Here is an 11117-nt window from a genome sequence, read left to right on the forward strand (position 1 = left end):
CCTGGGAAGGACCTGCCTGGTGGGTATATAAATTGGACGATTCTCGGGGTAGGGACATCAGTACGCCCTGAGATTTCCACGAGAGCAGATCAACTTATAGACCAAGAAGAGCAAATATGGAACGAAGCCATCACTTGTATTTGCCGAAACTGAGCTACGCCCCGATGGGACACGTATACGGAGCCCCCTATTCGGAGCATCCGACGACAGGACACTCCAAGCCGGAACAGATCGAGGAGATGGTGGCCCAGCAACTGCACCACCTGAAGATGCACTACGCCGACGAGGAGCAGCGCTACGTGGACCAAATGATTCTCGAGAATCCCATCGTTGTGGAGCGAAGAGTTGCCCCTCCGCCACCGGCGCAGCCCGCTTCCGATCCGTCGCCCTCCACTTCCAGTGGCCACCGGGGTGGTGTGGCCCGTTCCTCCGCCGACAGCAAGGATGCCCAGCGCCAGAGAGCCGAATCCTGCCGCAAATCCCGCTACAACAACAAGATCAAGAAGGCCCGACTCCGATTCCGGCACAAGTTCGTCAGCGGACAGCTCCAGAAGAGCGCCGAGATGCTGGACACGATGCGGAGTGTGATCGCCCAGGCGGAGCGGCAGTTGGTGGAGCGAGGACTGCCCCGCTCTGTCCTCGAGCAGATGCGCAGGAGCCACGGCCTGGACGTGGCCATGCAGCAGTGACGAGTCCTTCCAAAGGCAGTCAAACCTAGAGGTCCTTGGACCCACTTATCCCTAAGCCACTTTTTTTTTTTTTCTTGTTGACTATATTTAATGTATTATTAACTGTATTATTTGAAATAAATCATGTTAAGCTTACGACCTTCTGGCTTCTTATTCCGCATAAAGTATGTTGCCTACTTTCCAGGGCACCGAAGTAATATATCCTTGCGGCCTTTAACGCGAAATGCGGTGCTGTGGCGCTCCGTTGAAGGTAATCCCTTTGGAAATTGGGCCACTGCCTCTAAAGAGGATGGGGAATCCATTTCGACTTGGTTAAGTTCAGTTCATTTGATCCAACATGATTGCACTTTGCTCCCCTCGATTCCCAGCACTTGTCCGTGTCTGGCCGTTCTGGCCCTCCGTTCCAATCCCTCCTTTTGGCCAACTATTTTCGTTGCCAAACGCAGCAAATGCAACGGAAATAATAGCCTTAAGAGGGGTAAGATTGTGGCTAAATTTGGTAGAGGGTACAAAATGGGGTATTCCTTCTATTTTATTCATTTAAATCGGATTCAAAACCGAGCAAGCGAGCAAGAGCTCTTTTAAAATGCCAGAAAAGGGGTCCTTAAATAGCACCTTTATTCGGTCTCATCATAAAATATCTGAAATATAAAATATATAAAATTAATCCTTAAATGATTCCCCATCAATACTTACTACTTAATAATTTTTCGAATATGTTTCCGAATATTGAAAATTCAGCGGCTCAGAAAAAGTCAAAATTCAAAGTTACTGACTTCTATCGATGTCTATATTTTTTCAATTTCTCATCCGATCCTTAAAAGATAAACCTCAATCGATTGATTGATAAATTTCAAATCATTTTGCATTAAAACCTAACACTCGAGATTTTTTTTCAATATTTCTTATTGGACTTCTTTAAAATTCTATAGATGGTTTGAATATGAGTACATTATCCTCCTATAGATGTCTATAACTTTGTTGATTCTTATTCGATGCCTAACCTTAATCGATTTATTATCGATAAATTCTATAAAAAACTGCATAAAAACAGAACTAGTGATTTTTTGGAATTTTTTCAAATTTTTCTAATGAGGAACTTTAAAACAATCTGGGTATGATGTTGAGTATATATATTTGTCTATATATTTGATCGATTTGTGGATCAATTCCTCAACATCCTCCATCAAAATCTAGAACTCAGAAAAATTTTATTTTAAATTTTTTGAAATTTTCCCAAGAGACCTCTTATGAATGTCTGGAGATGGTAGGAAAGTGAATATATAGCAGCCATAATGTCTATATCTTTGTTAATTTTTATCCGATTCTTAAGCGGCATACCTCAATCGATTAGTAGGTCTCTTTCCCATCGATCTGCATTAAAATCTATAACTTAATTTTTTTTTCAAAATTTTCTCATACAAAATTCTAAACATCTATCACCTTGCAATGTCTATATCTTCTATAACTTTCAACCGATTCTTGAACGGAATATCTTAAATGATGAGTAAGAATATAGGTAATCAAATAGTCTCTACTACCCTCAGAATTTATTTAAGAAGCGATGCATTTAGGAAAAATGGTCGGGAATAAAAGGAATGTAAAGCGGAAAGTATAAAATGCATTTCAGCAAAATGGCCAATCGAACTGCAAGCCGACGATGTTCGCTCAAAAATTTCATTTCCACGTGCCGGGTTACAAATGATTCCATCGCCATTTTGGTGTAGTATTATCCTGCTGGCCTCCCCCCTCCTGTCCCCTTGATTTTTCCGCATTTTCCACCTGGCTTGCACACGCATCCTGGCGGGGCATATCCTTCCACCACCACGCCCCGGAAAGCCCCGGAAAGCAGCCTCATTCAAGTGCACACAACGGCCTCGTCATAATAATAAATGAGTGAAACGCTGCACCCGACTTTCCTCTTCTCATTTATCCTTTATCCTTTATCGTTTATTTTTTCCACATCCTTCACATCCTTGTGAAAAGTGCCGGCAAAGAAGTTCAATTTGATTTTATCGCCGGACCATAAAAGTCCTGCCACGTCTGTGTTTGTGACGAATGCAGTTTTGCGAGAAATCATAGAAGATGGCAGGTCCTTGAATAAACTATAAGGATAATGGTTATTTTCCATAGAATATATATAAGATTAAAAGGAGCCAAAAAAAGGACTCTCCAATGAATCGGCACATTTGTCAGGAAATTAGGAACTAATATGGGGAGTCCTCTGACCAAAAAAAAAAAAGAAAAAAACAGACCATGAAATAGAGTCCTGGATGAAAAGCTTTTTATCTGCAAGAAGCACCTGGCTTAAGGACGAATTGGAAAAAAGGAAACATTGTCCTTCCACCATTCTCTGGCAATGCCATGAATTGCTTTTTCAATTTTCTAATTTATTTTTCAGTTAAAAAAAAAAACACGCACAGGACGAGAGTTTATTGATGGCTTTCCAAAGGACTCTCGGCAGTGAAAGTTGGCGGAAAGGAATAGGAAAGAAAGTGGAAGTCCTTTTTTAATAGTTTTGGAAAAAAATAAGGCAACAGTGGTAGGTAGTTTTTTTCTCTTAAAGATTTTAAAAAATAATTAAGGTTTCTTGGGTAGTTTTTCAGACAATTTTAAATAAGACTATAGATACCCGGTACTAGTCACTTTTTGAGGTTAAGTTTTATTAAAAAATAATGTCCTTTTTCCACTGTTCCTTTATGGAAACATATCAGCGACCTCTGAACCGCGGAAAATCACGCCAGAAACGCGTTTCCTTTCGACTTTTCTGGGATTTCCGCAATCAGTTGAGAAGAATACATCCTTTCTGCAAGGATTTCTTTAAAGACAAGTAAACAAATATAGTCGGAGAATAATGGGAAAAAAGGATACCAGGATAAGAATCCTTAAAAACTAGAACTTCTCTATAAATATCTTAAAGAAAGTACCTTGAGTCCTTTGGAAGGCATAGAACCCCCTTGAAACCTCCACCAAAGCACCCCTCCACTATAATGATGTTTACTTGGGAGCTGCAGGACCTCATGTCCTGCCCAACAGCTGACATAACGAGTCTATAATTGCCTTCGAACAAATAAACAAATTGCAGGTGTCAGAATTCCGATTGGCGACCTTCGAAGGGGACTACCTGAGATTCGACTTCTTGGCGACTTCAGGAGTCATTTCTGTCCACAATACCCACTCGAATGGCAGTGTCTGCTTGGCATGTCCTGTGTTTCCTGGTCCTGTGCCTCCGGCAGGACACCCTGGGCCAGCTGAACTTGACCCAAATGGATGAGGTCCTGGCGGCGCCCACCAGGGACCTGCCCCGATTGAGTCTCTGGCTTCGGAAGAGTAAACAGCACCAGGACGAAGCCAATCCCTATGTCCAGTGGTTCCTGCACCGCTCCAACCTGTCACTGGAAGTCCAGACCTACGAGGAGCACGAGGACTGGCTGGAGGATCCCTTCGGCAGGGATAATCATGCCTTGGTCGTGAGTCTAGACCTGATCCTGAGCAACCAAGGAGCGGCTGGTCCCACCGAGAAGGCGGCCATGTTCTTCTACATCCTGGAGGACCAGACCCGGGACCTGACTCTCGACGAACAGGCCATGCTGGAGGACAGTTGCCGCCAGCTGTGGATGCTCCACAAGATCTACAATCGCTTCGTCCTGGCCAGGGACTCCATTTGGATCTACGATCCATTCCAGCATCGTGACGCGTCCTTTGGCCAACTGATTCGCTATGATGGGGAGGAGCCTTTGAACAAGTTGCTCTTCCACGACATGCAGGGGTATCCTTTGCGCATCCAGATGTTCAGATCCGTGTACACCAGGCCGGAAATGGATCCGGACACGGGTCTCTTGGTGAGAGTCACAGGAGTGGACTTCCTGGTGGCCCAAATGCTCCAGGAGCGTCTCAACTTTACGATGTTACTCCAGCAGCCGGATAAGAATTATTTTGGGTAGATATTCGTCCTTGCTCAAGGACATAGATGTTATTTTTTTAAAACTTGATCTTCCAGGGAACGAAGCGCCAATGGAAGCTATAATGGCGCCATAGGATCCATCGTCAACGATGGCCTGGACATCTGCCTGACGGGATTCTTCGTCAAGGACTACCTGGTGCAGCAGTACATGGACTTCACGGTGGCCGTCTACGACGATGAGTTGTGCATCTACGTCCCGAAAGCCAGTCGGATTCCCCAGTCCATCCTGCCCATCTTCGCCGTCGGCTATGACATCTGGCTGGGCTTCGTCCTGAGTGCCTTTGGGTGTGCCATGATCTGGTTGATCCTGCGGATCATCAACCTGAAGCTCAGGATCAGGGATAGAAGCAATCGGCACTTGCTCCGGCAGGCCCTGGCCATCGTGGTGGACACTTGGGTGGTCTGGGTGAGGGTCAACTTGTCCCACCTGCCGGCCAGTTACGCCGAAAGGATGTTCATCGGGTCCTTGTGCCTGGTGAGTGTCATCTTTGGGGCCATTTTTGAGTCCAGTCTGGCCACTGTCTACATCCATCCGCTGTACTACAAGGACATCAACACCATGCAGGAGCTGGACGAGAGCGGCCTGAAGGTCGTCTACAAGTACACCTCCATGGCGGATGACCTGTTCTTCAGTGAGACCTCCCCGCTCTTCGCCAGCCTGAACAAGAAGCTCTCCTGGAACAGGAATCTCTATGCGGACGTGATCGATGACGTGGCCCGGAATGGTGGCAAGGCGGGAGTATCTCGCTACACCTCCCTCACCCTGGAGTCCTCCCACTTTATGCTCCTCCGTAAGATCTGGGTCGTCCCGGAGTGCCCCAAATATTACACCATTTCTTACGTAATGCCGAGGGACTCCCCATGGGAGGATGCCATAAATGCTCTCCTCCTGAGACTCCTGAACTCGGGACTCATTGTGAAGTGGATCCAGGATGCCAAGGCCCGGGTGGACATCAAGATGGGATTGACCTTCATGGGCGGGGACTCGGATGCGGATCTCCTGAGAGTCCTGACCATCGGAGACCTGCAATTGGCCTTCTATGTGGTGATTGGCGGGAATCTGTTGGCCTTTTTGGGATTTTTTGTGGAGCACTTTTGGCAGAGATTGTTGAAAAAGGACATCCTATCTAGGAAGTTTATATAATAACTATATTTATTCGATTTTTTGAGGAAATAAAATATAATAAAATAGTTAAGTTTATTGAATTTTTCCCTCTTTGGCGGCTAAATATTTAATTTAAAAGAGCGCCTAAAGGCAGGCTACAAATGCCTAGTTTAGTCCGAATTTGATGTCCTGTCATGGATGTCCTTTTTTCGGCGCCTCATAGTCGAGTGAATTTCAGCGAACATTTCATTTTCGTTTGCACCGTTTGCAAATTTCATTTTGCAAAGGCCGGCGGTGAAATTGAGGCAGCAATTTCAACACACACACACCCTGCCACACACACACACACTCTGCCACGCATAGATGGGCCAATATAATTTGGCCAAGTTAACAATGATACGCTCCAGCGGCGATTGCAATTGTGGCCGAGAACACCACTCACTGGCCAAATCGAATTGGCAGCCTCCGAAATTCAGTTGGCGGTTCAAGGTTGTCATTACATATGCAGACTGTTGCGACAGTGATAACTGGCTATAAGGGACATAGGGGGATAAGGGGATTAGGGGATAAGGAAGAGTGGTTTCAAGGGATTTAATTTTTTTTTTATTTTTTTATTTTATTTTATTAAGTGAAGAATCTGTACATCAAATTAGTACCATAACATCACATGAAAAGTATATACAATGTTAGACTAACCAAAATATAATAATTTATTACAATTAATAGATTTAATAGAATTGAAAAGTTTATATCTCAGAATATGGAATAAATTAGGAGCAATGTGGTTTAAGAAGTTCTTTTATACTAAAATCCTCTATTTAATATACTTTTTGTTAAAAAACTATATTTTTTAAACTGCTTTTCTTCCTTTTTGAGTATTAAAAGATAAGGAATTTTCTATAATATTTTTTTATTTTAAAACTCAAAAGACTGGGTATAAAGAGTATCTGGTATTATAATTATACTATTTAATAGCTAATATTTTGAAATTATTATTATTATATTATATATTTAGCTATTATTAATAACAATACTTATTTACATTCATCATATAATACCTCTTTTCTTTAAAAAATTCCCCTCTTTTAAACATTTTAACCTAAAAGTTAAGTATTATAATAAAGGGAAATTAGATAATCTATTTAATATTTTTATTTTATTTCAAAATTCAAATACCCGCCTTTAAATTATTCAAAAAAACTACAAATTTAATTGTCTACTAGTACTATACTATAAACTATACTATTTAAAAACTAAAATATCTGAAATATCTTTGAGATATTTAGATTCACTTTCTTTTTCATTTATTTTAAGTACATTAATATGGTACTATTCCCATATAATACTAGGTATAACAAATTAAAATATTATTATTATTTTAAAATACAGCCTGGGTATAAAGAATTTAAAAAAGAAAGTATAATTTTAAGATTTTATACTTTATATAATATTTGTAGTACATAAGAAATAACTTATACGCAGTGTGGGATGTGAAGTTCCTCTAACTTTTCCATCCTTAAAAGTATTATAATATAGGAACAGGAAAATATGAATATAGTTATATAATTAATATAAAATTAATATGAAATTAATAATAATATTACAGGATTCATTTTCAATTAAAATATTACTTATACGCAGTGTGGTACATAAAGTTACTCTAACTATAGGAATAGGAATAGGAATATATGAATAGTATTATATTAGAATAGTATTATATTATATTAGCAGTATATTATATTAGATTGGCCCTCTAAAGTAATGTAATTATATTTTCACATCTAATATTACTCATACGCAGTGTGGAACTCAGAGTTACACTTCTATGAAGTGTAAGCCTTTTCTTTCCCAAACTCTTTCCTCTTTTCTTTTTTAAACTTTTTTTTTTATAAAAATCTTCTGTTAGTATATCTCTACTATATATTTTGTATAAAACCTACTATATCACTAGGATTTGTGTTACGTAATCCCCACTGTTGCCATCTCGCTTGCCCAAACACTCTCGCACATCAATCGGTTGGCTGGAAAATTGCGTTTATTTGTCATTTGGGTTTCTGCACACGAAATGACAATTAAACAGCCGCAATGCGAGTGACAACAACAACAATAACAAGAATTTGTGAGAAGACAACATCAGGAGTACAACATTGAAAATTTCGTGAAACAGTTTATTTAAATATTCAAATCCGAAGGGGGCGGCAGGATGTGCCAGGACACATGAAATATGCGAAGCTCAAGTCATCTTATCGTGACAGAAACAGCAACACTTACAAAATGGCTGCGGGAAATGGAGAGTTTGGCAACTTTTGGAGGATTTTGACAAAATGGCGGCACTTCTCTCCGCACCGTTATCTCGCATTCCTAACCCTTAAGGGAGACACCTACTGGCACCTATTTGCATATTTTGAGGAAATAAGGATAATATTCAGGATATACATAATTAAATAAATCAACAACAAAATATTATATATAATAAAAATAAATAAATAAATAATAAATAAATTAACATACTATTTGTTTGCCAAAATCACCGTTACTGATGAAGCCAAAAAAAAGAAACAATAGAGACCCGAAAGGACATCTCCAGGACACGTGCCCGGCATGCTAATGAAGTATAAACGGAACTGCTGCTCCTTCTGATTTTCTGATTTAAATATCAGACCAGATGTTTCTCGTACTCCCCCCTCCTGATGGCCAGCAAAAAAAAAAAAACAAAACTCGATTCGAAAACAATCGAATTTGATGATCTCGTTAATGGGAAATTGAAAGGCACGTACTTTCTCCCGTCCAGCTAGTTTCGCTTAGTGGTTCATTTATAGTTAATTAATGGCTCGGATTGGTTTTTGGCTTTCTGTCCAGATGTCCAGATGTCCACATGTTTTATGTATTTCCATAAATGTTTTTCAACAGAAAATAACCATATTTATGACCGAAAACCGAAAAAAAACTCAAGTTTATTGCTGGCTGAGAGATTTTGTTGAAAAGTGAGGATATTTTTTTTTTTTTTGGGGAAAAAGTGATGAGAGATGGGAGGAATTTTTGGTTTTTTTTTATTAAGACTTGAGTGGAATTTTATTGCTTATTTATAAAATAAAATGTATATTCTGCTTTAAAATATTAAAATCTTAAAAAAAAGATACTTTTCTCCAAACTCTCCCAAGTTTTTAAAACTCTCTCTCTCTCTTGGGATCTTAAAATTAATAAAGTCTCTCTTTCAATTTTTCTTCTCTTTCTCCAAATATTTTGCAATTCATTTAAAAATGCACTAGAAGTATTTTTTTTTTGTAAATATTAAAATCCTAAAACATACTTTTCTCCAAACTCTCCAAAGTTTTCAGAACTCCCTCTCACTCTCTTTGGATCCTAAAATTAATAAAGTCTCTCTTTAAATTTTTTCTCTCTCCGTCGAAATATTTCGCATTCCATTTAAAAATAAACTGGAAAATTAAAAAAAACAAGAAAGGAAAGCTAACTTCGGGCGGAGCCGAAGTTGATATACCCTTGCAGTTCAGTCGCAGTCCGCTAGGTGGCGTCACGCATCTTATATTATTAGATATATAGAAGATCGTATATAGTCGGCCGATCCTTATGAAATTTGGCAAATCAGATTATTTTGTCCAAAATAGAATCTGTACCAAGTCCCATCTTTCTAACTTAAAAAACACCAAAGTTATGCCAATTCCGATCGTTCTATGACAGCTATAGGATATAGTCGGCCGATCCTTATGAAATTTTGTACATAAGATATGTTGGTCAAATATAACATGTGTGGAAAGTCCCGACCCTCTATCTTAAAAAACAACGAAGTTATGGCATTTCCGATCAATCAGTTATATAGCAGCTATAGGATATAGTCGACCGATCTCGGCCGTTCCGACTTATGTACTACCTGCAAGGAAAAGAAGGATGTGTGCAAAGTTTCAATTCGATAGCTCTAAAACTGAGAGACTAGTTTGCGTAGAAACCGACAGACAGACGGACAGACAGACAGACGGACAGACGGACCGACGGACAGACGGACATGCTTATATCGACTCAGGAGGTGATCCTGATCATGAATATATATACTTTATAGGGTCGGAGATGTCTCCTTCACTGCGTTGCACACTTTTGACCAAAATTATAATACCCTCTGCAAGGGTATAAAAAACAAACCATAAAGAAACGTAATCAAAACTACAAGATAAAAAAAAAACTAAAAGAAAAACTAAAACGAAATGTAGAAAAACCAGGCACGCGCACTTTTGGAGAAACATCAAAATTTTTGGTTTATTTCCAACTCATAACTTTTGTTTATCTTTGGCTGCTTTTTTTTGGGGTGATCCTATTGGCCACCCCCTATCTCTCCCCCCCATCATCGCCATCATCGTCTGCTTCTTGCCTCTTTTTTTTTTTGTTTCCAGCCTGGATGCTGCTTCTTCTTCTTTGTCGTCTTGTTCTTCCGCTTGGAATCATCTCGCTCTGGCCCTGCATTTTGTTTTTATCCGCGGACGCGTGCGGTTCTAAAAAAAAAAATACAAAAAAAAAACAAAATAAGTAGAAATGAAAGTGTAATTGTAAAGTGAAATAAATCAGTGTTTTTGGCCCCATTGTTCTTCCGCCGGCTAAGTGTTTTTCAATCAACTTTGAATGCCCAATAATTCTGGCACCGAACTGGCCACGAAAATGATTAAAAGCGCTTCGTTCAGTTCTCCGGCGATCGGTGGCTAGAAAGCAACGCGAAAAGAAAGTGAAAGTACTGAGAAAGTGTCTTTAAAATAGAATTTTTTTTGTTTTTCTATAAAAAAAATAATAAAATATAAACTCTTTTTTTCGTTCGTTCGTTAAAATAATAAATTCCATTGTATTTAATAATATTTCTCTATTTTTGTTGTTTTGCGGTGAGTAGAAAATAAAAAAAAATGCCAGGCTCTCCCTGGCATTCGTTTGCTTTTTGTCTATTTTCCAGCTCGATTTGTGTTTGTTTGTGGGTTTTTATACAAAACGAAAATTTTTATTACGCCTGATAGTGAGAAATTATGGTAATTTATTTTGGCTGCATTTTGTGGCCCTATCGGCGATGGAAGCGACTATTAAATGCCCTGGAATTTACATATTCCAGTCTCCCGTTATTATTTGTTTTTGTTTATTTTTCGGAGGCTCCTCCAAGAGCATTAACATTTGCTCATTTTTTCTCCTCTCCCGCAACAACAACAAGGACAGCAGCATCCTTAGCTGCTCTCAATGCAGTTTGTTGTTGTAGCTTAACTGTACTTTTCGCTCCATCTGATTGCCGGTAAGGAGGTGGGCTCCCTCAAGGCTCTCTCCCTCTCTCTTACGTTTGACTTTGCACTTGAACTAACGGTAATAAGTGATATTT

The 11117-nt window shown here is 39.6% G+C and overlaps 2 protein-coding genes across 2 annotated transcripts; both read left to right on the plus strand.

Annotated features, from left to right (window-relative positions):
- The first annotated feature begins 24 nt into the window (after positions 1-24).
- On the plus strand, positions 25-791 carry LOC6505016 (protein sisterless A). Its single transcript, XM_001965588.2, has one exon. It carries the CDS (start codon positions 117-119, stop codon positions 687-689), a length of 573 nt encoding a protein of 190 aa, XP_001965624.1. The 5' UTR covers positions 25-116; the 3' UTR covers positions 690-791.
- A 3080-nt stretch (positions 792-3871) lies between these two features.
- On the plus strand, positions 3872-5797 carry LOC6505017. The gene is made up of 2 exons (XM_001965587.1): positions 3872-4629; positions 4690-5797. The coding sequence occupies exons 1-2, from the start codon at positions 3872-3874 to the stop codon at positions 5795-5797; spliced, it is 1866 nt and encodes a 621-aa protein (XP_001965623.1).
- The last annotated feature ends 5320 nt before the right edge of the window (positions 5798-11117 follow it).

This window comes from Drosophila ananassae, chromosome XR (assembly GCF_017639315.1).
Source record: "Drosophila ananassae strain 14024-0371.13 chromosome XR, ASM1763931v2, whole genome shotgun sequence".
NCBI classification, from domain to species: domain Eukaryota; kingdom Metazoa; phylum Arthropoda; class Insecta; order Diptera; family Drosophilidae; genus Drosophila; species Drosophila ananassae.